The sequence below is a fragment of the Chlamydomonas reinhardtii genome, chromosome 12, assembly GCF_000002595.2.
Source record: "Chlamydomonas reinhardtii strain CC-503 cw92 mt+ chromosome 12, whole genome shotgun sequence".
NCBI lineage: Eukaryota > Viridiplantae > Chlorophyta > Chlorophyceae > Chlamydomonadales > Chlamydomonadaceae > Chlamydomonas > Chlamydomonas reinhardtii.
This window is the reverse complement of record NC_057015.1, coordinates 6086428-6114393: the sequence shown is the minus strand read 5'-3', so window position 1 is coordinate 6114393 and position 27966 is coordinate 6086428. Positions and strand designations below refer to the sequence as shown.

The 27966-nt window shown below is 66.8% G+C and overlaps 3 protein-coding genes across 3 annotated transcripts; 2 read left to right on the top strand and 1 right to left on the bottom strand.

The window, feature by feature from the left end:
• The first annotated feature begins 78 nt into the window (after window positions 1–78).
• Window positions 79–17194, top strand: CHLRE_12g535800v5 (uncharacterized protein). The gene is made up of 24 exons (XM_043068647.1): window positions 79–508; window positions 830–1165; window positions 1524–1622; window positions 1900–2700; window positions 2963–3145; window positions 3635–3715; window positions 4104–4244; window positions 4490–4548; window positions 4865–5009; window positions 5275–5454; window positions 6305–6473; window positions 6857–7539; window positions 7814–8323; window positions 8592–10091; window positions 10502–10639; window positions 11266–11699; window positions 12167–12351; window positions 12553–12659; window positions 12961–13076; window positions 13474–13588; window positions 13892–13993; window positions 14421–14556; window positions 14848–15647; window positions 15961–17194. The coding sequence occupies exons 1-24, from the start codon at window positions 506–508 to the stop codon at window positions 16543–16545; spliced, it is 7608 nt and encodes a 2535-aa protein (XP_042918742.1). The 5' UTR covers window positions 79–505; the 3' UTR covers window positions 16546–17194.
• Window positions 17195–17451: 257 nt separating this feature from the next.
• On the bottom strand, window positions 17452–21308 carry CHLRE_12g535750v5 (uncharacterized protein). The gene is made up of 7 exons (XM_043068646.1): window positions 21088–21308; window positions 20521–20653; window positions 20018–20129; window positions 19464–19553; window positions 19049–19184; window positions 18575–18718; window positions 17452–18023 (listed from the first exon to the last, which is right to left on the bottom strand). The coding sequence occupies exons 1-7, from the start codon at window positions 21214–21216 to the stop codon at window positions 17829–17831; spliced, it is 939 nt and encodes a 312-aa protein (XP_042918741.1). The 5' UTR covers window positions 21217–21308; the 3' UTR covers window positions 17452–17828.
• A 100-nt stretch (window positions 21309–21408) lies between these two features.
• On the top strand, window positions 21409–27946 carry CHLRE_12g535700v5 (uncharacterized protein). The gene is made up of 12 exons (XM_043068645.1): window positions 21409–21716; window positions 21992–22131; window positions 22633–22707; window positions 23093–23222; window positions 23597–23688; window positions 23885–23969; window positions 24310–24490; window positions 24980–25094; window positions 25427–25462; window positions 25796–25864; window positions 26286–26468; window positions 26989–27946. Exons 1-12 carry the CDS (start codon window positions 21452–21454, stop codon window positions 27352–27354), a joined length of 1737 nt encoding a protein of 578 aa, XP_042918740.1. The 5' UTR covers window positions 21409–21451; the 3' UTR covers window positions 27355–27946.
• The last annotated feature ends 20 nt before the right edge of the window (window positions 27947–27966 follow it).

Below are 27966 nucleotides of genomic sequence, written 5' to 3'. Positions count from 1 at the left end.
AATAAGTATCGAGGGGCAAGCGTGCGAAGCTCCCCATCGCCCAACCACATTGCCATTCGCACTGAAGGTCGAAGGTTCCTGGTTATCTTCCGCCTGGCGACCCTCCAAGTAGAGCCGCTGCAAGGCAAATCGCTCTTTCGATTGCGGGGCCTGGCTTCAGTAAACTCGCAGCCCGCGGCGCCCTTCCGTCGGGCTTCCCCGCCCGGCTCAGCACCCAGACGCCCGTCAGCGCTCCCGCCGTGGCTCGCCGATGAGGCAGCGTCCTGCCGGCGAGCACGGTCGCTGCGGGGGCTGCGGCAGTAGGGGCGCCACTGCGGGCAGAACGGCGACCCAGCAACACTTACCGCCGTACCCAGTGGGCGGGTGCCGCCGGAACCCCAGCCGGCGGTAACAACCACCGCCGCTACACAGCAGGGCGGGGCTCTCATAATTTGCCCTTGACCGAGCGGCAGCGCTTGTGCAAAACTGGCGCCTGTGAGGCATCACTGCCATTAGTTAGGCCTACATGGTGAGGCCGCGTGCAGGCGTCCGGCGCGCAACGCGTGTCATACATGGGTGTGTGATGGGACAGGACTGTTCAGGCAGGTGGGCGAGGTCCCATAGGGTGCAGCTGACGCCCGTAGCCCGCGTGTCATACATGGGTGCTCGCGTGACGTTTGCAGCATACGGTTATCGCATGCTCATGCCCACGTCGGCACACCAGCACGCGGCGCCAGGGCACACACACCTACAACAGGCTACGTGCACGTGCCCGCACCAACCCCATCCCGACCCACATCCGCCCCACCGCTCCCTCACGCCCACCGCTCCACTCCCACACACACCACAGGGCTGCGGCGCGAGCACCGCCACGGGCGCCGCCGGCCGCAGCGGCGGCAGCGGCTCCAGCGGGCAGACCGGCGTGGTTGAGCCCGTGCGGCGGGTTCGTGCCGCCCAGCCGCCAGCCGCATCCACCGCCGCAGGCGGCGGCGGTGGCGCCGCCACCCGCACAGCCCGCAGCGGCGGCGGTTCCCCGGGCGTCGGTGCGTCTGCTGGGGCGGCGGCTGGGGCGGCGGCGGGCGGCGGCGGCGGCGGTCCGGGTAATGCTCGGTCGGGTCAGTCGCAGCTGGCTAGGGGCTATGGCGAGCTGCCGCTGGATCTGCCGTTGGAGCGGTGGGACGACTACGTGAGTGCGGGGCGCGGGCGTGCGATGGGTGCACGAGGGAGCGCATTGCGTTGCATTGCATTGCGCCGGGCGCTTGCAGAAGAGCGAGGGCATGACGAGGGGCCGCCATGCCGCGGCCGCCGCCGCACACCTGCCATGTCACGTCGCCCGATTCCCCGGTTCGGTTTAGCTTGGGCTGTATTTACACACACACACACACACACACACACACACACACACACACACACACACACCGACCCGCTGCTCCCCGGTGACGTTGGCACCTTTGGCATCTTCCGTGCCGCATTTACTTCACTGCCTTCTGCACGCCCCCGCAACCCGCGACCCGCAACCCGCAACCCGCCCCTGCCCCCCGCAGCAAGTGCGCACGTGGCTCCACACGCTGCCGCCGGTGCTACAGCCGTACACCGAGCTGCTGTGCAGTCCGGGCGGCCTGCTGCTGCAGTGGGACGAGCAGGTGGGAGCGAGCGCGCGTGTGTCGAAGAAACAGCGCAAGGAAGCCCACGTGTGTGTGTATGTGTGCGCGATATGCGTGTGCGGTGTGGTTTGGAGGGGAGGTGGGTATGGTGGGAGTGCCTCGCAGTAGGTCTGCATTGGTGCGGTTGGACAGCAGCACCTTGCATACACTCCCTTCTTGTAATGTCGCATTCATACACTCTTCTTTCCTCGCCCTCACCTGTCAACGTGTTTGATCGAGCTGCTGAGTCTGTGCGCGGCGCGTCGCTCGTTTGCAGCTGTTGACGGAGGCGGGCGTCGCCAACGCTTTCCACCGGAAACAACTGCTCGAGTACGTCAAGCAGTTGAAAGCGGACGTGGCAGCCGCCAACATACAACTGCTCGCCAACCGCCAAGCGGCGGCAGGAACCGGCGGCGGCGGCGGCGCGGGCGCGCTGCCGCTGCGCGCTCGGAGCCAGGGCGCCGCGTCCAACGGTAACGGCAACGGTTATGCTGTCGACGAATCGTACGGCGGTTACGACAACGACCCATTGGGTGACTCGGAACTGGAGCTGACAGAATCACCGGCCAGCGATGTCGGCGGCGGCGGCGGCGGCGGCGGCCAGAAAGGCGGCAGCGCCGCCGCCGGGGGCGGCGGCCGCATCAGCGGTGGCTTTCTTCCCGGCAGCATTATGAGCCCGCGGGGCAGTGCGGAGCGGCCGGGACCTGCCATCGGGTCTGCGGCGACGGCTGGTGTGGCGGCGGCGGCGGCGACAGGGGCGAAGCGGACCAAGTCGGCGGCGGCGGTGCTGCTGGGCGGCGGCGGCGGCGGCGGCGGCGGTAAACCTGGCGCCGCGGGGACGCAGCGCGCGCACAGTGCCGCTGTGGGCACCGGCAGCAGCAGTGGTGGCGATGACGACGAGGACGAAGAGGAGCAGGAGGCGGGCAAGGGCAAAGCTGGGGCGGCGACCTCGGGGGCCAACAAGCAGCAGAAGCTGGGCGGCGGGCCTGGCGGCGGCGGCGGCGGCGGCTCGCCTGCCTCCAGTGAGCAGCTGGGTGCTGCCAAGGCGGGGGAGCAGCTGCTGGTGGACTATGAGGCGGTGAGAGAGGTCCCGGGGGGGGGGGCTGTGAACACCAGCCCAAACTAAACCAAGCCCAAGTAGGGGGGTGGCAGAGGCCCGAGGAGGGGGCGGCAAGGGGGAGGGGCTGTGTCATACCCTTGTGACGGTCCTCGCTTGCCCTCCTCGTGCCCCTGATGTGGTGAGCCTCCCTGGCCTTGTCACCCTCCCTCCCTTGCCTTGTCACTCGAAGTAGCCGCCCCCCTCCGCTCCCCACCCTCCCCCCCAATCCCATCGCCCCCAGGGCATGCTGGAGGGCGGCCTGGGCGCCCTCAAGCAGTTGGTGGCGGCGGCCGGCAACCTGTGTCCCTGGCCCGGCGACGCCGCCGCCTCGCTGCTGTCTGGGCTGCTGGACCTGGGCGAGAGGGCGCTGGTCAACAGGCGCAATTGGCGCCAGCTCAACGCCAGGGCCGTGGACCTGCTGCAGGTGGGTGTGTGGGGGCGGGAGGGGGGTTACATCGCGGGGTTACATGTATGATAAAGGAATGAAGCAGGAGCGGAGTTCGTGGCGGAGGCGTGTTCGTTACCAATGACCGTGGAGTCCAGCAGCGGCCGTAACGACCAAGTATAGCGGGGCGGGCGGTGGGGGAGGAGCAGAAGCGGGGGTGCGGAGGAGGGGTTGTCTTGGCAAATCCCGTGCGGATCAGCGGTAGGGGTGGTGGGATGGGCGAATGGCTGCCTGGGGGAAGGCGGGGAGGTGGAGGGAAGGAGCGTGGCTGCACACACCCGGGCGGGCTGTGCCGGCGTGGCGGGCACCGCGTGACCGGCATGCGCGTGTACAAGTAGTCGGCAAATGCACGCACACGTACGCATGCACAAAAGCACTTGCGCGCCCCGTTGGGTCCTCCTTTGTGCCCCCCCTACTAAACCCGCGTGCACCCCATGAACGGCTGCCACCCCGCCCCCCCCCCTGCAGCTCATCTCCTCCAACAGGCGGCTTCAAGCCGACACCAACCGCTACCGCAACCTTATGCACCGCCTCATCAACACACTCAAGGTGCGGGGCGGGGTGGTGCACGTGAGGATGTTGAACACGCGGCCAGATCGTAGTCATATACAGGAACGCCTCGCATGCTACTGATCTCGGCAGTTGCACACGCCGCCCCACCTCCCGCCTGCCACCACACACACCTCCCCGTGACTTGAGTTTGACCTACCCCACCTTCCCCCCTCTCTGCGCTTCCATCCCATTTCTGCTTCGGGAAACACCCCTATGTTCCTGGCTACGCCTTCACTTCCAAACTAATCATGAATATAGTCCCCCTCCCCCTCACCCCTCCTCCTCAGTTTCTCCTTGCAGCGCGACTGTTTTCTTACGGGATTGGTTCAAAGTGAACCCCCACCTCCCGCCTGCCGCCCTCCCTCCCCCCCCTCCCGGACCTCAGGCCATCCGCGAGGCCTTCACGGACTTCACCAACCGCAACTGGCTGATGCGGGTGCTGGCCGCCGGCCGCGACGGCGCCGTGTTCACACAGCTGTGGGCGGCGCTGGGGGCGCTGGTGGCGGACGCAAGCCTGGGGCTACAGGTGAGAGGGGGGGCTGCAATCACCATCACATTAGAAGTTACTAACCGAGAAAATTAGTCGAGGGGGGTCCACGAGGGGGCAGGGGGGAAGGGAAGCAAGCGAGTCTTTGACAAGGAGTGGGGGTGCGCTGCTGCAGTGTGCGGCTTATGATGAGCGCCCTGGCTGCATGTATCCATGTGCACATGCCGCCGTTGTTTGATTGTTTGTTTGCCCGTCATGGCATCCCGCTGCGGCCCGCTGTGCAGGTGGAGGCGGCGTCGGGTCAGGAGGCGTCTCACAAGCTGCTGCGACGCCTGCATGCACGGTACGGGTGGCGGCGGTGGCGGCGGCGGCGGCGGCGTATTGCTGTTGCTGCTGCTGTCAGCAAGCGGCACAGAGCAGAGCAAATGGGATTATGGCAGTATGGCAGAAGGGCAATGACACGATTGAAAGGGCGGTTGTCATCGACACCTTCCAACTGCAGCATCGCTTAGCACTCGCCTCCCCCGCTCTACCCCTGGACGTCGACACTTCCATCTTTAACACATACCGTTCGCAAGAATGGCTACCCCTCCCCCTTTGGGTTAGTTTGGGCTAGGTCTTTACAACCCCTCCCTCCCTCTCGCTCACCCCGCTCCCAGTCAGCTGCGCTATGACGACGAGGAGGCGGCGTTGCGGCGCCAGATCGAGGCGGCGGGCGGCGTGGAGGCACTGGTGCGCGACCCCACACGACTGGCCCGCGCGGCGGCGGGGCTGGGCGTGGGGCAGCAGCTCACACTGCACAAGGTGTGTGGTGGATGTGGGGGGCTGTGTGGGGGGGGGCTGTGTGGGGTTGTTTAGGGGCTCTACGGCATGGCGGGCGTGTGTGGCGGCCGAAGGATGTGTTGGAGAGCACAATGGGACACCTCCTGCAAAGCCGCGCCTGTCTTCCTGTCTTCAACAAACACACGGCCACAAACATAAACACTGAAATGCACCACGACCTACACACACACACACACACACACACATACACACACACGCTTCCTCCCTTCCTTCCTCCCGCCTGCAGGTCCAGGAGGCGGTTTCGCTGTTGGAGGCGGACCGGTCCGAGGGCGTGCACTCGCTCATCCCGCACCCCGACCTGCGCGTGCTGTGGCGCCGCTGCTTCAGCCCGCGGCAGGACGTGACGTGGCCGCTGTGGTGGGCGGCCTTCCCGTCGGAGCTGGCGCGCGTGCCGGTGGAGGCGCAGGTGGGCGTGCGTGTGTGTGTGTATGTGTGTGTGTGTGTGTGTGTATGTGTGGGGGGGGAGGGGGGGAAGTTGTGGATACCAGCCCAAACTAAACCAGACCGAGCTGGGAAATATTTGAAGAGCGACGCGTGGGGGCGGGCGTGGGGGGGTTGTAGATACCAGCCCATACTGAACCAAACCCAATGCAATAGAGCGAGGAGGAGAGCGTGGGCGATGCTTGACAACGGAGTGGCACGCGACAATGGTCCCCATTCCCGAAAAGCACCGAGTTCCCAGGTTCCCAGCAAAACATCCCTCAAACCGGTAGAAAGAAGGCAATGAGCTCTTCGGTCTTGCGCGTGTGGGCGGTGCTGACGGTAGCCGCCTTCGAAATTGCCACCCAGGCTCAAACACACGCACGCACGTTCTATCTAGCAATGCAGACTAGGCACACGTTGAATACCCACCTAGAAGACATCAAGGGAGCCCGGGCGCCGAGGAGGAGACCAGCGCCAGGGCGGGACGTTCGCATGTGCAAAAAGGGAAAAGGCAAACGGTGTGAGCGGAAAGGCGCGCGAGCGAAAAAGGCAACCGTATTCTATGTGCATGAGCCTGGGTGGCAATTTCGAAGGCGGCTACCAGGGGGGGAGGGAGGTGCTTGTGAGCATTTGAGGAAAGGCGCAGGGGCGCCGGGGCACAGGGCGCCCGCGTGGCTGTGTGTGCGCCCTCCACACCACCTGGCTCCACCTGGCGGCGGCGCGAGGCAGGGGGGGCTCAATGCGCGTGTTCTAACACTCACTTTCATCGCCCACCTGTGACACATCACCTTATTCATTTAAACAACAAACAACCCCCAACACACCCGCGCCAGGTCATTTCGGCGCTCGCCGCCCGCCTGGCTGATCCGCGCCGCCGCGCCGCCATGGAGCGGCGGCTTGAGGCGCCGCCGCCCGCGCCGCCGGGGCGAGTGAGTGTGGTGGAGCTGCGGCGGCACGTGCCGCCCGAGGCCGACTTGCAGGAGCTGGTGGAGCGGCTCACAGGTGCATGGGTGTGGGGTTACATTCTTTATTTGTTAAGGAAGTAACAAGGGGTGCGTGGGGGTGGGGTGGAGTTGGGGGTGCAACAGAGCGAGGAGGAGAGCGTGGTCGATGCTGGGGGGGTGGAGGTGGGGGGGGTGTTGGTGTGGGGGGGTGTTACATTCAGAGCGGCACTCGGCAGTTGTCCCCATGGGTTGGGGGTTACATGCATGAATAGTTCAGGAGAAGCTGAGTTGCAGCCAGGCACAATGGGGGCGGGTGGCGGCAGTGGTGGTGAGGGTGGTGGGGCAGGAGGTACCGGTATCCTCACACGCATGCATGCGCCGCCGCTGACCTCTCACCACCACTCCCTCCTCCACCTCTTCTCCCCCTCCTCCTCCTCGCAGCCGACCGGCCCTCCCTGGACGGTGCCGGCAGCAGTGTGCGCCTCAGCCGGGCACCCACTGACATGGGCGCAGCACGGGCCGCCACCGCCGCCACCGCCGGCAGTGCCGCCGCCGCCGCCGCCGCCCTCGCCGCCGCCTCGGCCTCATCCTCTGGCGGCGGCAGCGCCGCCGTGTCCGCCGTCGTGGCGGCGGCGCGGGCGGCGGCGGCGTCGCGGCGCGCCAGTTGTGATGACGGCGGCGGCGGCGGCGGCGGCGACGATGGCGACGACGATGAGTCAGACGGGTTGGTGGTGCCGCCGCCGCTCGTCGAGGCGCGCTGCCACCTGCCGCCTCTGGACGGAGATCGTTTTGTGGGACGAGATGATGACGTGCAGCGGTTGGCCGAGCTGCTCGTCACGCCGCAATCCGCGTCAACCGCCAACGGTCACAAAGGCGGCGGCGGCGCCGGCAGTAACGGTCACAACCACACCAACGGCCTCCCGCCGCGCCCGGGCAGCGGCAAGAACGCGACCATTGGGCGACAGGCCGCGGACGCGGCAGCGGCGGCGGCGGCGGGCGCGCCGCCGGCGGTGTGTGTGGTGGGCGAGATGGGCTCCGGGAAGTCGTGTGTGGTGGTGGCGGCGGCGCGGCGGCTGTGGGAGGCGGGGGCGCTGCCGGGTGGCGCCTACTACATCGACCTGCGGGTACGGCCGGGGGGATCTCGCATTTTCCACGTGTGTGTGTGTGTGTGTGTGTGTGTGTTCAACAGTGGACGAGGCCGTGGGGGGGGCAGCCGTGTCATGTGGGCCGCTGTGGCATGTGGGGTAACGGCTGCATGGGTGACGGTCTCCGCACCGCTACGTGAATCCCGGTGAGCAGCTGCCTGCCTGCCTGCCTGCCCACGTGCCCGCCTGCCCACCTGCCTGCCCACGTGCCCGCCTGCCTGCCTGCCTACTTGCCTGCCTGCCTGCCCGTCAGGGAGTGGACTGCCGGGCGGAGTTGGCGGCGCGGTTCGCCGCAGCCCTGGGCGTGGCGGCTACAGGCGGCGGCGGAGGCGGAGGCGCAAATGGAGGCGGAGGCGGAGGCGGAGGCGGAGGCGGCGCCACAGCTGGCGCAAGCGCCGCTGCAGCCGCAGGCGCAAGCGGCGGCGGCGGCGGCGGCGGAGCGAGAGGGAGCACTGGCAGCGCCGCCACAACCACCGCCGTACGTGCTGCGCTGCAGTCGTTGGCGGCGGTTGGACCGTTACTGCTCGTCCTGGACGGCGCCGACTGTCTGACAGATGAGCTGTACGACAACGCGCCGCCGCCGGCACTGGAGGAGACGGCGGATGAGGCGGCGGCGCTGGCGGCGCCGATGGTTGGCGGCGGCGGCGCCGCCAATGGCGGCGGCGGCGGCGGCGGTGTGGCGGCTGACGGGCTGTTGCGGCACACGGGCGCCGTGTCGGGTTTGACGCCGCCGGACACAGATGTGGAGGGCGCGCTCGGCGAGGTGCGGGGGTGGGGTTGTAGATACCATCCCAAATGAAACCGAGCCCGATGCAAAAGAGCGAGGAGGAGAGCAGGGAGGGGCGGCGCGTGTCGAGGGCGATGAAACGTGCACGCAAGTGTGTGTTCGTATGTGTGTATACTCATACGGCCATAGGGTGGCGCCGTGCTTGGCCTGTCGCTGACGTGCCTGTCCGCAGTCTCTTTACTCCTGTGGCAAACTGCAATGGCCCCCAAAAGTTTAAATCACAACACACCCACGCCGCACGCAGATCCTGGGCTCCCTGCCGCCGGGGCGCTGCCGCCTGCTGCTGGCGGCGACCGAGTGCGTCGACTTCCGCGGCTCTGCCGCCGCAGGCGGCGGCGGCGGCGGCGGCGGCGGCGGCGGCAGCCTCGGTCGCGCCGGATACAGCGGCGCAGCCGCCGCTGCCAGTGGCGGCGGCGGCGGCGGTGGCGGTGGCGGTGGCGGCGGCAGCCTCGGTCCCGCCGGATACAGCGGCGCAGCCGCCGCCGCCAGCGGCGGCGGCGGTGGCGGCGGTGGCGGTGGCGGCGCCGGTCTGCCTGCCCGCCATGTGGAGCCGTACCACCTGGGTCCAATGCCGGCGGCGGCGGCGGAGGCGCTGGTGCGCGAGGTGGCGGGCTGCCTCAGTCAGGAGGAGGCGGCGGCGCTGGTGGCGGCGGTGGGCGCTGGCTCGCCACTGGCTCTGCGGCTGGCGGCGTCAGCGGTGGCGACGGGCGCGATGTCGCTGAATGAAACCATATCGCGCGCGCGCAGCGCCGCTGCGGCGGCGGCCGCCGCCGAGGCGGCAGCGGCAGCGGCGGCGCTCAATGCGTCGCCTAGCGGCGGCGGCAGCGGCGGCGTTAGTAGCGTTCCGCGGGAGCCGCCGACGCCGAAGCTGCTGCGGTCGCTGTCGCCGGTGCCGCCCAGCCGCTACGGCCGAGGGTCTGGCGGCGGCGCGGGGCCGTCACTGCCGCCAATTGCGGCGAGCACCGACACAAGCGCTGACAGCGGCGGCGGCGAGTCGGCGGCGGTGGTGACGCTGACGCTGCCGCCGGGGCTTGCTCCGGCGAATGGCTCGGCTTCCGAGTCGCCGACGGCGGCGGCGGCGGCGGTGGCGGCGGCTGACGGCGGCCTGGCGCCGCCGGTGCTGACGCCGACACCCAGCGGCCTGCACGCGGCCCACGGCAGCGGCGCCGGCGGCGCCGCCGGCGGCGGCAGCAGCGCTGGCTACCCCAGCGCCAGCCGCCGGCACCCCCACCAGCGCACCTTCTCCATCGCCAAATCCATGTCGTTCCTTCTGCATACATCGGGCGGCAGCAGTAGCAGCGGCGGCGCCGCCGCGCCCAGCGTGTTGGGCGGCCGCGCCAGCAACGGCGGCGGCGCCGCCGCCGCCAACAATCGGACCATGGGCAGTGGCGCCGCCGTGGCGGCGGCGCTGCTGTCAGGGCTTAGTCAGGAGCACCGTACGGCGCTCGTCCAGCTCAGCATCATGCCGGGCGCCTTCGACGAGGAGGCGGCGGCGGCGCTGCTCGGCCAACCGCCGTACGCCGTACGAGCGTTACTGGACGTACTGCTCGGCTACAGCCTCATTGTGTACCGCGGCGGGTACGGGCTGCGCGGCAGCGGCGGCGGCGGCGGCGGCGCCGCCGGCAGTTACGGCGGCGGCGGCGGTTACACTGGCGGTTACGGCGGCGGCGGCTGCTACAGTCTGCAGCCGGGTGTGCTGGAGACGGCGCGGGCGATGCTTGGAGAGCTGGACCACGAAAGCAGGGTGAGGGCTGGGAGGAATGGTAGAGGGCTGGGAGGGGGCTGGAAGGGGGCTAGGAGGGGGCTGGAAGGGGTGGGGTGGGCGGGCAGGCGAGGTAGGGAGGTTTGTCTTGGTTGTTTCCTCCCTGCGGGTGCAGGATGGTGTGGGCATGAACAAGTCAACAACCCATTATGGCTCCGAGCCCGTCGCCCGCGGCAATGCGTGACTCGACATGGTACACGTGACACACGCACGTTCCCGACACAGCCGCACACACACACACACACACACACACACACACACACACACACACACACACACACACAATCACAATCACAATTACAATCACAATCACAATCACTTTCTCCCTCTAACACGCGTTCGCACGCTCGCGCCCTCACACGCTCGCGCCCCCACACGCTCGCCCCCTGCAGGTGGCTCTGCAGTGTCGCTACGTGGGCTACGTGCTGGCGGGGCTGCTGCGGGCGGACCGGCTGTACGGCGGCGGCGCGGTGCGGGCGGCGGCGGCGCTGGCGGGCGAGATGAGGCAGGACGTACAGGCGCTGCTGCTGGTGAGCGGCGGGGGGAGGGGGGCAGGCGTGTGGAAAGGGAGTTGAAGGTACTAGCCCAAATGAGACCGAACCCACTGCAGAAGAGCGAGGAGGAGAGCGTGGCCTGTGCCTTGACAAGGGAGCGACACTCGACATCCAGGGGTGGCGGGGGGCTGGCGGGGGTCCAGGGGGCGTGTGTGGGTGGGGGGGGTTTGACTTGCTGGGGATTGCAACACACGACGCCCCCCAACCGCACCTCACACACACACACACACACACACACACACACACACACACACACACACACACACACACACACACACACACACACACACACACATGCTTCCACCTTTGCCTATAGGTGAGCTCGACTACGACCAGCGGGCGGGAATCCGGGAATTAGGCGTGCTGGGTAAACGTTGTTTAGCGCGCCCAGGGTGCGGAGCATGGACGCATACAGGTGCATCGCGGGGTCAGGCCGAATGGTCGCCCGTGGGGTTCCAGGCTTATCGCGGGTAAGTATGACTACCTGGGTCACGACAGTCACGCGACGCTCGGTAAAATGGTGGGTATCGGTAAGTAACTCCGTCGCGTCATTGGGCGGGCTTTCGTTTCGTTTTTTAACACACACACACACACGCACACAGGTCGCCGCCACCTGCCCCGACCGTGGTCTGATGCTGGGCCGCACGCTGGGCGCCGCCGCGCTGGCGGCTCTGGCGGCCTCGCCCCTGTTTGGTCTGCTGGTGCTGGACGCCAGCGCCGAGGTGGAGGCCTTCTGGAGGGCCGTGGCGGACTACGCGGCGGCGGGGGCGGCGGCGGGGGGAGGAGCGGGAGGAGGAGGAGCGGGAGGAGGAGCGGGAGCGAAGGCGGCGGGAGGAGCGGGAGGAGCGGGAGCGAAGGCGGCGGGAGGAGGAGCGGGGGGAGGAGCGGGGGGAGGAGCGGGGGGAGGAGCGGGGGCAGGAGCGGGGGCAGGAGCGGGGGCAGGAGGGGCGGCAGGAGGGGATGGAGGCGTGCAGACGGCGGCGATGGCGGCCCTGGCGTCACGTGCCCTGGCGCAGACACTGTACAAGCAGGCCCGGTGGGTGCGGCATTGCGTGGCGGTCGGTGCTGGGGTGGGGCCGGAGCAGATATGGCGCTGAGCTGCGTGCGTTAGGCGTGTTGTTGCAGGTTGAGGGAACAGATGAGACGACTTGATCGTGTTGTCTCGTGGCGACTTGGACACACAAACGCAGGCACACAAGCTCGTGTTGCATCCCAGTCCTGCCCGATCCTGCCACCTGCCTCACGCACCGCCTGTGCAAGTCGCGCTGAACCCGCCCTTGCGCCTGACCACACATTCCCTCCATGGCTCATGGCGCACCTGAACCTGAGCTGCCGATGTACCTGACCCTTTGAACCTCTGACCCCCTCCACCCCTGACCTCCTCCAACCCCTCCACCCCCTCCACCCACTCCACCCCCTCCACCCCCTCCACCCACTCCACCCACTCCACCCACTCCACCCACTCCACCCACTCCACCCACTCCACCCACTCCACCCCTGCAGCTATTTGGAGGCGGAGGCGGCCTGGCGCGGCGCCCTGACCGCGGCGGCCGCCACCCACGGCCCCGCGTCCCTGGAGGCGGCGGCCTGCCACAGCGGCCTGGGCGTGGCGCTGGGGGCGCAGGGGCGGCACCGGGAGGCGGAGGCGCAGCACAGCGCGGCGCTCAAGCTGCGGCGGGCGGCGCTGGGTGGGTGGGGTCGGGGGTGACGGGGGGTTGTAGATACCAGCCCAGACTAAACCAAACCCAATGCAATAGAGCGAGGGGGCAGTAGGGACGCGGGGGGAGGGGTTTGGCTGTTCGACGGCCTGTGGGTATACACACACCTACACACACAAACACACACAGCCCTATGTACACACACCTACATATCCACACGTATGTTTTCAGGCGACCGGCACCTGGACGTGGCCGCCTCGCTGTCGCACGTGGGGCGGGTGCTCCGCAGCACCGGGCGGTACAGGGAGGCGGAGGCCGCCTACAGGGAGGCGCTGCAGGTGGGCGGGTGGCGCACGTGTGGCTGCGTGTGTGTGTGTGTGTGTGTGTGTGTGTGTGTGTGTGTGTGTGTGTGTGTGTGTGTGTGTGTGTACGGCGGACGGGCGCGTGTGTACGGCGTTGGCCGCACATGCAGGACGTGGAAGTAGCGCGGAAAGGTGGGGGTGGATGGCCGGGACGGAGGGCGGGGATGGAGCTCTCTCGGCCGCATCCACCACCGTTCCCACCATCTCCCCCGCCCCCATCCTAACTGTCACCTCCGCCACCGACACCAACCACACACGCACCCTCCCCTCCCCCCAGGTCCGCACCTCTCTTCTGGGCGAGGACCACCCTGACGTTGCCGACGCGCTCAACAGCTGCGGCATTGTGGCGGGGCTGCAGCGGAGGCACGCCGAGGAGGAGCAGCTGTACAGGAGGTGGGGCGGGGGGGTGTAGACACCAACCCAAACTAAACTAAACCAAACTAAGCCAGGCGGGGGTCACAATCATGATTGTTTCAGAAGTGCAGGCGCAGCCAGGAGGGGAGGGAGGGGATGGTGGATAGGGGGCGGAGGACGTGGAGGGGGGCTTCAGGCACGGCTAAGTAGGAGGCGGCGGTATTCGGGGGAGAGCGGAGAAGTCGTTCGCCACCAGGGCCGGGGGCGAGGGCACTGTGCGGATCACTCGTTCCTTGCCCCGCGCCGCACACGTACAGTATGTCCCTGCCCGCTCTCCAACGCGCGCGCACACACACACACACACACACACACACACACACACACACACACACATATGCACGCACACAACACACGGACTTCCCTGCCCCCCGCGCAGGGCCCTGGCCATCCGGCGCCGCGCGCTGGGTCCGGAGCACCCCGAGGTGGCTCAGTCGCTCAACAACATCGGCACCGCGCTCACCAGCCAGGGCAGACACGCGCCCGCGGAGCAGGTGGGGAAAGAGCAGGAGCAGGAGGGGGCGGGGGGAGCAGGTGTGGGAGGAGCATGAGGGGGCGAGGAGTGGGAGGCACAGGCGTGTCGGCCGCCTGGCGTTGGCACATGGGGGGTGGCCCTAGGGGGGGTGGCGCCCAGGCCCAACGACAAAGTCCCATCACCCGTCAGGGGCGGAAAGCCGGCCTCCGGACGATGTATACGCGATAATTGCATGCTGTGTGTGCTCCGGCTCCACCCATCCAACCGCCACCCACCCTGCCCCATCCCTGCCCCCCCCCTCCTTCATGCTGCTGTCGCGCAGGCCTTCCGCGAGGCCCTGGCCATCAAGCGCCGCGTGCTGGGCCCCACACACCCCGCGGTGGGCACCTCGCTCAACAACATCGCCCGGGCGCTGAGGTACCAGGTGGGTTTGAGGTGCGGGGAGGGGGAGGTGCCGGGAGGGGGAGGTAACAGCCCAGACTAAACCGAACCCAATGCACCCAATGTGGGTGAGGTGCCGGGAGGGCAAAGTGCCGGGAGGGTGAGGTGCCGGGTAGGCGCGCGCCCACACCTGCAGCGGCAGCTCGTTCATCATCGCAGCAGCAGCACGACTGCATCGCATGTGCCGCCGACCCCTCCCACCGCCCGACTGGTTGCTCATGAACACCGCTACCGCAGTGACAGCACACGGCACCTAAGCACCGTAACCCTGCGTCGGACCCCCACCCAACCGCGCCCCACCCTACGCCTGCTGTCTACTTCGTCGCACTTCTCTGTACCATCTTTGCAACCCCCATCCCGCCTCCCATCTTCACTTCTTAAATAATCATGAATGTAACCCCCACGCACAGAACAAGCTGCCGGAGGCGGAGGCGGCGTGTCGGGAGGCGGTGGCGGTGCTGGAGGGCGGGCTGGGCCCCACACACCCCGCCGTTACCACGGCCGTGTCAAACCTCATTTACCTGCTCAAGCGCCAGGGCAAGGACGGTGAGAGGGCGGGAGGGGGGAAGAGGGTGAGGGCGTAAGGGCGTGTGGGCGGGGCTTCGGGGGCGCGGGCAGGGCCGCAAGGGCAGCAAGGGCAGAGCCGGAGAGGGCCTGCGGAATGCGAGGGCGAGTGCGAGGGCGTGGCGGGCAGGTTGAACGGAACCAAAAGGTGTGGAATGGTGTGGCCGGTGCAAGGGTGTATCCAAGGGCGAGGACTTATCCAGAAAGCGAAGGCACAAACCCGCGTTCCATCAGCCGCATTACGGTACCCCACACATTTGCTGCCGTACACAGACGACGCCGCGGCCATCTACTCCGCGTATCACCCGCGCTGGACGCCGGGGCTGGGCCAGATGGATGACGAGGCGATGGCGGTGGTGGGCGCGGCGGCGCGCAAGGCGGCGGCGGCGGCGGGCGCCAATGGTGGCGGCGGCGGCGGCGAGAGGCACAGCGGCGGCCATGACAAGTCGCATCCCACACACCGCGGCCACGGGCATAAGCACGGGCAGGGGCAGGGGAACAAGCAGTCGCCAGGGTCAGGGCCGGGAGGCGACGGCGGCGGCGGTGGGGTGCGGGCTTCGCAGCAGCTGCACCGGGGCTCGGACGGCGGCGCCAGCATTGCCGGCGGCCTGCCTCCGCCGCCTCAGCCACGGCGCAGCGCCGCAGGTGCTGCAGGTGGAGGCGGCGGTGCGGCGGGCGCAGGTGCGGGCGGGGGCGCGGGCAAGCCGCCCCTGGCGCCGCACGCACCGCCCGCGCAAGGCCCGGCCGCCGCCGGCACGCCGCCCCGCCCGGGTCGCGCCGAGCTTGCTGTCAAGGGCACCAGTGCCGCATTTGGTGCCGCCAACGGCAATGGCAATGGCAATGGCAATGGCGCCGCCGCCGCCGCCGGGCCTGTCACTGAGGCGCGTGTGCCGGGAGGTGCTGGCGGCGGTGGCGGCGGCGCAGCGGCGGCAGGCCTGCAGGCGCCGCAGGCGCAGGCGGCGCCGCCGGTGCAGGCGCAGGGGTCTCCTGCGCTGCTCAGTCGCCTGGACGCGAGTGCGCTGCTGCGGCAGGCGATGGCGGAGGCGGCGCGGCTGGCGCACGCAGACATCAAGGTGCGCGGGGGAGGGGAAGGACATGTGTGTATGTGTGTGCATGTGTGTGTGTGTGTATTACAGTGTGTTAAAATGAAAACGAAAGCCCGTCCAACGACGCGACGGAGTTACTTACCGCGCACGCGTCGCAGTGTGTGTACGTGTATGCATGTGCATGTGCACGGCGGGGGGGGGGAGGCAATGGTCGTACGGTAGTAAGGGGCGCAGAAGAGGTTCATCGTGCGTCATACCGGTGAGTAGCAAACACCTGAGGCCCTGGCCCGCGTTTTATGTTGTGCTGCGTTGCCTTGCCTTGCCGCGTGTGCCGGCGCAGGCGATGGAAGCGGCAGCGCGCACGCGGGTCTCCGGCGGCAAACGCGTCAGTGGCACCAACATGCAGCAGCGGCCAGTCACCAGCAGCGCCTCGCCACCTGCGGGCGCCGCCGCCGCCGCCGCCGCCGCCGGCGTTGGAGGAATCAAGGGGGTAAACGGCACGCCGGCGCCGTGGGCGGGCGCGCGTGCGCCGGCGGCGGCGGCGGCGCCAGCAGTGGCGGCAGCTGGCGGCGGCGCCGCCGCCGCGCCGGCTGGGGACCGCCGCGGTGTTGTCGTGAGCGAGCCGCGTGGAGTGGTGTCTGTGTCGGTGAATGGCGGCGTTGCGGTTGGCGGCAGCGGCAGTGGCAGCGGCAGCGGCAGCGGCGGCTCCAAGTCACCTGCAGGTGCGGGTGGTGGTGCAGCAGCACCAGCACCAGCAGCAACAGCAGCAACAGCAGCAGCAACAGCAGCAGGACAGGGGGGTGTCAAAACAGCTAATTGCGGCGGCGGCTCGCCGCTCAAGGTGGCATTGCCGCAGCGGCCGAGCACGGCGGCAGCGGCGATGCCAGACACCCCCAGCACAGCTGGCGGCGTTGGCAAGCGATGAAATGCTTGTACTTATCCTCGTACGTCCTGTGCAAATGCAAAGTTGCTACCGGTATTCCAAGCATGCATTGCAAGAGACAGGCTATGCCCTGCAGGATGGCTCTGTGTGGCTTCTTTTTGACAATGATTTAGAAATAGCGCAGGAATGGCAACCGCCACTGCAACTACATGATGACAGAGTTTCTGGGCTAGAGTTAGGTACGATGTTGGACAATGTTACATGAACACGTGACATGACGCCCATGTGGGATTCAGTTGTGGGCTCGCGTATTCATAGAGCAATTTGAGTTGAAACCGCGTGCTTTTGTGTTCGGGTTGGGTACAAGCCGGTCACGTGGAGCCGGTCGCGTTTGAAGGGGGCAGCAGGCGGTTGCAGCTGTGCAGCTGTGCGTGTGTGGACGGCGCATTGGAAAGCATGCCATGGCATGCCATGGGAGGCTGGCAGCTGGAGAGTGACGACGGCTGGCCAGGGCCGTATGTGTGATCCAGTATGTTTGGTCCGGTGCTGCGGCAGGCTTGGACAAGCGCGGTGCGGTGGCTTTGTCCTCTACAGAAGACGTTGAGCTTTGACACAGGGCAGCAGGCGCGCGAGCAATACGGCGCCGGTAAAGCCACGCTGTGATGCTAGTTACGGTACGGCAAAGCGTCTGTCCCCCGGAGCGCCAGCCACCCGACTCTGTCCCTCTGACCGTCCCACGAGCCGACTACGCAACCATTATAGACCCCGAGACCGGGCCGAGACTCCCTCAGTCCACAGCCTCAGAGCAAGCCCACCACTTGGGTAACACTTCAGTCGTCAATGCATCTGAAGGGTTCCGAGGGCCCCCAGGGGGCCAACCGCCCCCATGTGACAGCATCAGTGACTGCTGGACCCGACAGGCGCCCCACCCCGCACGTGCGCTCCGTGGCCCCGGCGGCATTACAGTACTCGCAGGCTAGTCGCAGCAGCGCGCTTCTTCTTTCGCAGTGTCACCTGAGACACACTGTCGGCCCAGTCCGGTCCGTTCGGTCGCCAGTTCCACGAACTACCACTACCATACGTGACAGGTCCGCACCCGACCCATACGTGACCCACAGCCCGCTCGAGCCCGGCGTGTGCGCCCCGGCGTTACGACACGCAGCAGCATAGTGCCACCCCCGCACCGGCCATTACCACACTCGCCCCTCTCCTCGCCCCTCTCCTCACGCCCCCCTCCTCACGCCTCTCTCCCTCCACTCTCCCCCTCCCTCCCCCTCCCTCCCCCTCCCCTCTCCCTCCCCTCCCCTCTCCTCTCCTCCCCCCGGTCACAGCGGCGGTCTGCTGCCCCCCAGTGTGGCCAGTGCGCCGTACAGCTCGGGCCGCCGGTCGCGGTACACGCCCCACGCCGCACGTGCCGCCGCCGCCGCCCCCAGGTCCACCTCGGCCACACAGAAGCCCTCCACACGGGCGGGCGCGGGGTCGGCATTGCCGTGCGCCAGAGCGCCCGGCGCCGCGCCCACCTGCGTGTGTGTGCGTGTGTTGAAAAGAAAACAACAAAACGAAGCCCGCCCAGACGGCGCGACGGAGTTACTTACGGATACCTACCGATACCGAGCGTCTTGTAGCCGCGTCGACCCCGGTAGTCATACTTACCCGCAAAAAGCCTGGAACCCCCCCTCGGGCGATCGACGAACGACCTGACCCCGAGTGGCACCCATATGCATTGTATGCGCCGCGCCCTGGGCGCGCTACAACGTTGACCCAGCACGCCTAATGCCCTGATTCCCGCCCGCTGGTCTGTGTGCGTGTGTATGTGTGTGTATGTGTGTGTGTGTTTGTGTGTGTGTGTAAGGAAGCGTGTGTGTGCATGCGTGTGTATGTGTGTTCGAGAGCAGAAGGGGGGAGGATTGACTCCCACGGTCAACACCACGCGTGCAGAACCTATCCACTGCTGTGCCACCCCGCAGCGCCACCCCCAACGCATCATTCTGATTAGCCCAGATCCAGCTATTGCCAATAGACCGCTCGACCGCGAACGAAGCCCAATCAGCGGGTCCCCGCCACAACGCACCTGCGCCAGCACCTGCCCCTGCGGCCCCGCGATGAAGCTGCCGCCGTAAAAGGTGTTGCCGGCGGCCTGGTGCGGCGGCGGCAGGCGCTCGGCCCCGATGCGGTTGGAGACGATGATGGGGACAAGGTTGGAGCCGGCGTGTCCCTGCGCAGGGCGGCGAGGGGTGGGTGCGTGTAGATATTAAACCGAACCCAACGCGAAAGAGCGAGGAGGAGAGCGGCGGGCGGGGGGGGCGGCACACGGGGACCGAGTGTTTGACACAGCTTGTGTGCCGTACATGGATGTGCTACTGAACGCCCTGTGCTGGTGGAAGCTCGCGGCCCATGTGCGCGCGTGTGTGTGCGCGGCAGCGGGGTGTGTTGCGTGGCGGGCAGAGCGGGCCCTGAAACGTACGATGTGTGTGCGTGTGTGTGTGTGTGTGTGTGTGTGCGTGTGTGTGTGCTAGGCTGCCCCCAGCCCCACCCCCCGCCGCACCTGCTGCACGCGCACCCAGTGTCCGTACGAGTCCAGCGCCGGGTCCTGCGGCTCCGAGCCAATGGCGGTGGGGAACAACACCACCTCGGCGCCTTGCAGCGCCAGAGCCCGGGCCGCCTCCGGGAACCACTGGTCCCTTATGGGGTGGGAGGAGGGGGGAGGAGGGCGGGGTGGGAGGCAGGGCCGCAAGGCCAAGAGAAGTGTAAGGGACCCCCAGCCAAAAACAACCGGGAGCGGGCTCATCGCCAGCGGCTGCTGCTTCAGCATCTGGGGGACCCCGCCTCTACTCCCTTATCAGTCATGCACCGTGCAGTCATGCCCACCGACCCCGCCACCCCTCACGCAGCCCCGCGGGATGTGCACACGCGCGGTGCGAGGGCGTGTCCGGCGAGCACCAGCACCCAGCAGCACCCACCAGCAGATGGCGATGCCGATCCGGCCGTACTTGGTGTCAAACACGCGGAACCCCGTGTCGCCCGGGTTGAAGTAGAACTTCTCCGTGTAGCTGCGGGTGGGGGCGGTGGGCGGTGGGGCGCAATTGCAGGACACTCCAGGACAGCAAGACACGGGAGCTTTCACGCGCCCCAGGCCCCGGCCCGCCAGGCGTGTCCCCCACCCATCACCATCACCACCACAACACACACACACACACACACACACACACACACACACACACACACACAGCGTTGCTGCATCGCATACGGTACACTGTCTTGCGCTTCGTTTAGCTTGTGCTCTTACACACACACACACACACACACACACCTGTATGGCGGAATTTTGTTCCGTTTGATTCTTTGTTTAACACACACACACACACACCTACACACACATACACACACACGGCCGGGTGCTGGTGTGAGCGTCAGCGCCAGCTGCGCCCCTGCGGCCTCCACTCCCACTCTCACCCTTGCTCTCATTCTTACTCTTACTCTCACTTCCATGCCCAATCTCACCCCACGCTCTCACCCGGGCCCGTCCGGTATGTGGCTCTTGCGGTACACGCCCTTGCAGCTGCCGTCCGCGTCCATGACCGCCACACTGTTGAAGTGCGCGTTGTTGTGCCGCTCGAAGAACGGGACTGCGCGTGTGCGTGCGGCACGGTGGATAGTTTATTACAAGCGTGGGGTGGGGTGGGGTGGGGTGGAGTGGGGTGGAGTGGTGTGGTGTGGGGTGGAGTGGGGTGGTGTGGTGTGGGGTGGGGTGGAGTGGGATGGAGTGGGGCGGGACGTGGCGGGGCGGAGCGCACAGCGACATGACAGTGGGCTTGTGCGGGACGGCAGGAGAGGGCAGGAGCGCCCCCTCCTCCTGCCGCCCTCCTCCTGCCTCCTCCACCTCCTCCTCCTCCTCCTGCTCCCCATCCCTCTCCTGCCTCCTCCTCCAACTCTAGGCCCTTTGGAGTGCAACGCAATGCACGTTGGGCTTTGGCTCCCTCCCTGACCCCCCACGCACGCACGCACGCACGCACGCACCCGGCAGCACCACCCCCAGCTCCGCCGCCAGGGCTCCGAACCGCGCCAGCAGCGGGTGCCCCTCCAGCGGCGCGGCCCAGGACAGGAAGGCGGGGTCCTGCACCGCACACCAGTACAGGCCGTGGAACAGCTCCTGCAGGGCGGGCGGGGGAACATGGGGTTGGGGCGTGTGTGTATGTGTGTGTGTGTGTGTGTGTGTGTGTGTGTGTGTGTGTGTGTGTGTGTGTGTGTGTGTGTGTGTGTGTGTGTGTGTGTGTGTGTGTGTGTGTGTGTGTGTGTGTGTGCATGTGTAGAAAGCACGCGGGAAAGGGACACGCACGCGTGTGTGCGTGGTGTGAGCGCTTGATGCAACAATGGGTGTCTGAGAGTGTGGCTGGAAAGTAAATTTGATTGATGGTGAGCTCGGCATTGCCAGGCAGTGCTGCGCTTGCGTTTGATGATTAATGGGCGGCGACTCCACCCAGGTTCGTGGCGGGTTTTGCCGGGGCGAGCAACTGAGCACCCCCTTGCAGGACCGTCGTCCTGCCTCGCCGCCGGCATGCCCCCACCATTCCTCTGCCTCTGCACCTGTAACAAGATGATGTTTGCGCCAGCGGCCGCAGCTTTACGAACGAGCTCCTCGGCCTTGTCAGCATTCGCGGCCTTGTCTGCTGTGCACTCAAACTGCGTTGCAGCCAACATTACTTTCCTAACCATGGTTATACTTTGGCTCGATCCTATGATGTGGGCTGCCTCCGCAGGGCTACAGAATGGAAGTTACAAACAATTGCTGCCACAAAACTGCCCAATTACTACGACTTGTTTTGTCAGTGCCTATAACATGCATAGTATGAATAAGAAATACGGCTGTTATTGATAAGCAATCGCTAAGTAGCGAGCACGGTTACAGTTCATCGCGACGAAACCGTCAATTGCGCACAGCCGTGTCCGAATGCAGACTTGCAAGTTACCTAGATGCAGTAGAAATCACGATGTAGGCGCCCGGCGACAGCATGGGCAAGGAAGTCGGGCCGCCGCAGGTCGCCGAGGCCTCGTCGTCGTAGCGTCTTCGCGGTTCATTCGCGAGGTGGTGGTAGGAATCGACCTGGGAACCACAAACTCGGCGGTCGCGTACATCGAGGCGGGCAAGCCCAAGTGCATTCCCAACGCGGATGGCGAGACAATCACCCCCTCCGTGGTCAGCGTGCTCAAAGACGGTGAGCGACTCGCCGACTCGGCATTGGCCCATGTGACATCCATCGCTGCTGCTTACAGTAGCAGGAGGTGTGGGCTGCGGGAGTGCCCGGGCACGGGCGTCCGAGAAGCCAGGCGGGGGTGGTGGGCGCTTGCAACACGGCACGCCGTGCAACATCCCTGCCCTTCCCGCCTGCCACCCCACCCCTCTACCGGCCTCCTCCGGCGCGCCCCTCCACACCCCATGCCCCCCCCACCCCACCCCATGCCTCCACACCCCATGCCCCCGCCTGCACAGGCGAGGTAGTGGTGGGCAAACGCGCCCAGCGGCAGGCGGTGCTGCACCCCGCCGCCACCTACTACTCCGTGAAGCGGCTCATAGGGCGGCGGGCGGACGACCCAGCGGTACGGGAGGAGGCGGCCAGGCTGCCGTACAAGGTGTGTGTGTGTGGGAGGGACGGGGAGGGGGAGGGGGAGGATATGGGCGTGTGTGTGTGGGGTACGTATCGGTGTGGGTGTGGGTGTGGGTGTGGGTGTGGGTGTGGGTGTGTGGGTTTGGTGTGAGTTTGGATGTGTGTGTATGTGGGTGTGGATATGGGTGTAGGTATGGGTGTGGCTTTGGAGTGGGTCTGGTGTGAGTTTGGGTGTGTGGATGGGGCGGGTATGGGTGTAGGTGTGTGTGTGTGGTGTGGGTGTGGTGGGTGCGGGTAAGCTTGGTGATGGGGACAACTTGGGCGTGCCGGCATCAGTGTTCACACACACGCGCGCCTGGTGACGACCCATTCTCCGGAGAGCGCATCCTCCCCACGCGCTCCACACTCCCTCACTCGCGCGCGTGTATGGCGGAATTGTTCCGTTTTCTCTTTGTTTAACACACTCCCTCACCCACGTACTCCCGCTCCCCTGCCCCCCGCCCCCGCCCCTCGCCCCACCCCCCAGGTCAGTGCGGACGAGGACGGGGCTGTGGTGCTGGACTGCCCCAATGTGGGGCCCGGCTACCTGTACCCGGAGGAGGTGAGGGGGCGTGAAGGGGCGGAGGGGGCGCGGCGGCGGAGGGGGCGTGTGAGGGGGCGTGAAGGGGGCGTGAAGGGGGCGAAGGGGCGGGGCATGGGGGCGTGTGAGGGGTGGGGTGGGGGTGGCTGGGGAGGGCTGGTAAGGGTGCAGAAGTGGGGCTGTGGGGCAGTGGAGATGGGGGAGGGGAGGCGTGGAGAGGGCTGGGGGCGTGAGGCAAGGTGAGGTAAGCGGGTGCAGGCAGCCACGTAGTACGGCGTCGTCCGTGTGTGTATTGGGAGCTTTCGGCACACACTCGCACGCCTCCCCATTCCCAGCTCCGCTCGTTTTCGTTGGTTTTGGTTTAGTTTGGGCTGGTATTCACAACCCCCACCACCGCCACCCTCAGGTGTCGGCCCAGGTCGTGTCCCAGCTGGTTGCTGACGCCGCCGCCCACACCCGCGGCCGCGTCACCAAGGCCGTCATCGCCGTGCCAGCATACTTCGACGACCGCCAGCGCGAGGCCACCGTGGCGGCGGGTGAGAGCGGAGGGGGGAGGGGGAAGAGGGTAGGGGAGAGAGGGGAGAGCGGGCAATGTGCGCAGCAGGGCAGGGCGAGGGCCCTGCAGTCGAGTGGGAAATGTGACGCCGTGCCAAACACCGTCACACTCGCACTGTGTATGTGTGTGTACACGTCCCCCCCCCCGGGCGTCGGCACTTGATACTTGTTAGGGATGAACCCCTCCGCTCACCACATGGACGGCTAACCTTTCCCCCCTGCCGGGAGCTGGTGCCGGGAGCTGGTGCCGGGAGCTGATCGACATCGTCGGTAACGATTGCTGTTCCCCCAAGGTTGCCTACCGTCTACCATCTCCTTAGCTAATCATGCATGTACCCCCCCCCGGCTCCTGCAGGCAAGCTGGCTGGCCTGGAGACGGTGCGGCTGCTGCGTGAGCCGGTGGCAGCGGCGCTGGCGTACGGCCTGGACCTGCGGCAGGACGCCACGGTGCGTGTGTGGAATTGAGACACGGCCTCCCGCACAATGCCGCGTGCGTGCACAAGCACACACACACGCACATGCTCTCGTCCCCCTATTACGGTACTTGCCTACAACGCATCCCCATCCCCGTTCCGCCCCACCATCCCCCTCCGCCCCACCACTCCTTCCTCACCACTCCTCCGCCCCTTCCTCCCCCCTATAGGTGCTTGTGTTCGACCTGGGCGGAGGCACCTATGACGTGTCACTGCTGGAGGTGGGCGCAGGCACCGTGGAGGTGCTCAGCACAGGTGGGTGGGGTGTGGGTGTGTGTGTGGGGGGTGGTGGTGGTGGTGGTGGGCGGTGTACATGTGTGCGGAACGGGCAACAGAACAAGCGCGCGTGTGTGTGGGGGGGGGGGGTGGCGCGTGAGGCCGCCTTTCAGATTTCGGGCGGCCGGCCCAGCGGCATCTAGACACCCAACCACGGGGCACGTGTAGATCTGTGCGGTGTCGACCCCACGCAATTCCATCACGCCGCTTCCTTCTTCCACTCTCTCTCAGTCCCTGTGTTCAGGCCCCTCCGGGGCTTTCCCGCCTGGCACCCTCCCACCCCCTCACGCCCTCACTCTCAATCCTCTCATCCTCCCAGGCGGCGACGCGCACCTGGGCGGAGACGACTGGGACGCGGCCATCAGCAACTGGGTGGAGCGAAACTACCTGTCCCCGGCGGGACTCGACCCCGGGTCTGACCCCCGGCTCCGCGCCAACCTGCGGGCGCTGGCGCAGGCGGCCAAGCACTCGCTGTCGGAGGCGGACGAGGTGGTCTTGCGGTGAGCGGTGGAGGCAGCGGAGGGGAGGGACGGGGAGGGGGGAAGGGAGGGTGGGGAGGGGTGGGAGGGGAGGGAGGGGAGAGAGGAGAGGGTGGGGGAGAGGAGGGGAGGGCGGGGCAGAGGATGGGGAAAGTGGGGGAGGACAGGGAGGACGGGGAGGACGGGGAGGAGGGGGAGCGACCTGCCATTCCTGGGGAGGGAGTGTCTCCTAGACGTCAGACTCAGGCACAGGCACATGAGGAAAGGACAACGAGCAGGGTCCCTTCCTAGGAGTCACGCGTAGGGGTGGTCAACAGCCATGGGGCCAACCGCTGCTCTTCCTGCCGCTACCGCTGCCGCTGCCGCCACCACGGGTGGTCTCGCATGGACCAACCCCACCACTCCCACCGACCCCACCAACCCCGCCAAGCCCACCAACCCCGCCAAAATCCACCAGATCCTCCAACCCCGCGCATCATCCCTTGCACCCACGACCTCACCCCATCGCAGGATGCCTGTGGGCGGCCGCGGCGGCGGGCCGCTGGAGGTGACCCTCACGCGGGACATGCTGGAGGAGGAGCTGACGCAGGAGCTGTGGCGCAGGTGCCGACTGCCGCTGGACCAGGTGGGGGCGGGTGGGTGGGTGGGTGCTCTTGGGCGTGTGCTTGGGCGGTTGGCGGGTGGGCGGGTGGGTGTGTGCTTGGGTGGGTGGCAGGTGGGGGCTTGGGGTGGTGGCGCGTTGGCCGTTCGTAACAGGGAAGGAAGGGGCTTGGGCAGGGGAGTGGAAGGGCCTGCTGGCGGTGGGGTCGTGATAGCAAAATGAATGGAGTCATCAAAGCATACCGGTGCTGTTTTGTGGTTGTGGTTGTGGTTTGGTGGAGTTTTCCCCCTTGGAAATCCTGCCCGCCTGCTGACACGCACTGACACGAGTCCCGCCTGCATGACGTGCACGTGCAGGCATGCTGGCAGGCGGGCGTGGACCTCAACGAGGTGGTGAGCGCGCCGCCCGCGTGTGTTCGGATCCCTCGTGTGTTTGTGTTGGTGGTTGGGGGAAACGGAACAATGACCCGCTGTGTGTATGGGTTTGCTCTCACTCACCCAGATCCAGGAAACATGCCCGTGTCCGTGCCCGTGCCGGTGCAGCCACATCGACACGTGTGTGTGTGTGTGTGTTATTAAACAAAACGAAAGCCCGCCCAGACGACGTGTGTGTGTGTGTGTGTGTGTGTGTGTGTGTGTGTGTGTGTGTGTGTGTGTGTGTGTGTGTGTGCCTGACAGCGCCTGACATTGCCTGACAGCACCCGCGTTTGCCCCCCCCCCGTGCAGGTGGGTGGGCACGAGGCCATGAAGGAGCAGCTGCGGAACCGGGGCGTGCCCAGCTGGAAACTGGAGGCGGTGAGGAGGGCGTGTGTGTGTGGGGGGGGAGGGAGGGGCGGGTGAAGTCCATTCCAGTACCAAAGTGGGGGAGTGGGTGTAGCGGGAAGGTGGTGAGCAGCGGAGGGAGGGTGAGCACGTGTACCGCATGTGTGTGAGCATGTGCTTCAAAGGCGGAAGGGGCGCATACTCCCCTCCCCAGTTCATCCTGTATCGCTTTTCCAACCATCTGTGCAATATCCCCTGCCCCCTCCATCCGAGGCGCTTCATCTAGCCTTCGTTACCGCCTGCAACCTCCCCTGTCCCCCCCCCCAATCCACTGCCCCTCCATCCCACCCCATCCCCCACCCCCACCCCCTACCTGGCTACGCCTTCACTTCTTAAATAACCATGAATGTAACCCCCCATCCCGCCCCATCCCCCCATTCCCCCGCCCCCGCAGATGCAGCCCGAGATCCGGCCCCGCAAGCGCGCCCCCCTGTCCGCTGTGCTCCTGGTGGGCGGCGCCACACGTATGCCCGCGGTGCGCGCCTTCCTGCGCAACATGACGGGGCTGGAGCCGCTGGGCGCGGGGCAGGGCGGCGTGGACCCGGACGAGGCGGTGGCGCTGGGCGCGGCGGTGCAGGTGAGGCGGCGGGGGGCGGGGGTGGGGTGGGGTTGGGGTGGGGGTGAGGGTGGGGTGGAGTGGGGGTGCGGTGGGGGTGGGGTGGGTGGTTGTTGCTGACATTCCCTCAGACAGCAAAGACAGGGGAGGAGATCATGAAAGCCGTCCATAAGAGATGGAGAAGGGGAGAGGATGGGGTGCGCACACTGCAGAGGAGGCGGCGGGGGGCGGTTAGGAGGCGGCGGCAGAAGGCGACGGGATGAGCTCTTCCCTAGGGCCCTGCGGCCCTGCCGCCTTGTCCATCTGCCCCACTGCCTGCGTGTCTAACTACCCAAACTCCCCACCTGTCCAACCGCCCACCAACCCGTACTCACGATGCCCAACTGCCTGCCGCTCCCCCCACTTACCCTGCCCCTCCCTCCCCTCTCGCTTGCAACGAACGCCCCTGCCTGCGCTCCGCTAGCCTAACTTGGTTTGGTCTAGTTTGGGCTGGCATTTTACAACACCCTCTCCCCCTTCCCCCTCCCTCCTCCCCCCTCAGGCCGGCATCCTACAGGGCGAGATCTCCAACCTCATGGTGATGGACCAATGGCAGGCCTCGCTCATGCGGGCGCTGGCCAAGCTGCAGCTGAGGTCTGACCCGCGGGTCCGGCAGAAGCTGGAGCAGCAGTACGACTTGGAGGAGGGGGGCGAGGAGCTGGGAGGGGAGGAGGAGGGGGCGGGGGGAGGCGGGGAGGCGGCGGGGGAAGGGGCGGGAGGGGCGGCGGCGGGAGGAGGGGAGGGGCAAGGGCAAGGGAAGGGCGGTAAGCAGCTGTCCAAGCGGCAGAAGCGGAAGATGAAGGAGCGCGGCGCGGGGGCGGGGGCGGTGGGGAAGGAGGAGGCGGAGGCAGCGGGCGAGCAGCAGTAGGAACTAGGAAGTGGGGAGTGGGGAGGCGATGCGTGTGTCTGAGTGGCTGGATGGGGACGTGAGGTGTGCTGAAATGATGCCTGAGGCTGTTGTAGGACTCTCGCCAGCAGGTGTGATTTTGCAGCTGCTGTGCTTTTTGCGTGCGTGCCTCGCAGTCGAGCATTGGAGTGTGATGAGGGAGGCAAAGCAACCACATGCGAGCCCACCACATGCGAGCGGCCGTCCTTTGACGTTATGACATGCGCACGAACGTCCAGCACCGGCAGTATCCTGCATTGCGTCCCCATCAGGCGCGGTTGAAACGCCATGACGCAAGGGTGTGCCAGATTGACTTGCGTGGCACTGGTAGATAGGTTACCCCGCCTCCGCCATCAGCAGCTGCACTGGCTGGACACCACACGCACGTGTGCGCACATGCCGATATTTACTTTAGAGCTGTAGATCGCGTCGAGTCGGAGATGCATGCCCCTGAGCTCGTCGTCGAGCTACGTCGCAGCTCTTGCTTGGCGGGTACTTAGGTTTCAGTATGAAAGTGCTCCCGGGTCAGCGGAGGCCCGGCAGCTCTTGCCCGCTCCTGTAAACCCGCCATAGTGCCCGGTACTCAGCAGTTCC

Bases quoted from the DNA above. Each gene is read 5' to 3' on its own strand.
- CHLRE_12g535800v5 (XM_043068647.1), top strand. The intron at 4,245-4,489 runs GTGAGAGGGGGG...CCCGCTGTGCAG, and splicing joins ACGCAAGCCTGGGGCTACAG to GTGGAGGCGGCGTCGGGTCA. The intron at 11,700-12,166 runs GTGGGTGCGGCA...CCACCCCTGCAG, and splicing joins ACACTGTACAAGCAGGCCCG to CTATTTGGAGGCGGAGGCGG.
- CHLRE_12g535700v5 (XM_043068645.1), top strand. From the start codon at position 21,452: ATGCAGACTTGCAAGTTACCTAGATGCAGTAGAAATCACGATGTAGGC. The intron at 25,095-25,426 runs GTGGGGGCGGGT...GTGCACGTGCAG, and splicing joins GCCGACTGCCGCTGGACCAG to GCATGCTGGCAGGCGGGCGT. The intron at 26,469-26,988 runs GTGAGGCGGCGG...CTCCCCCCTCAG, and splicing joins CGCTGGGCGCGGCGGTGCAG to GCCGGCATCCTACAGGGCGA.
- CHLRE_12g535750v5 (XM_043068646.1), bottom strand. From the start codon at position 21,216: ATGGTTAGGAAAGTAATGTTGGCTGCAACGCAGTTTGAGTGCACAGCA. The intron at 20,130-20,520 runs GTGCGTGCGTGC...GCACACGCGCAG, and splicing joins GCTGGGGGTGGTGCTGCCGG to TCCCGTTCTTCGAGCGGCAC. The intron at 18,719-19,048 runs GTGCGGCGGGGG...CGCCCTGCGCAG, and splicing joins ACTGGGTGCGCGTGCAGCAG to GGACACGCCGGCTCCAACCT.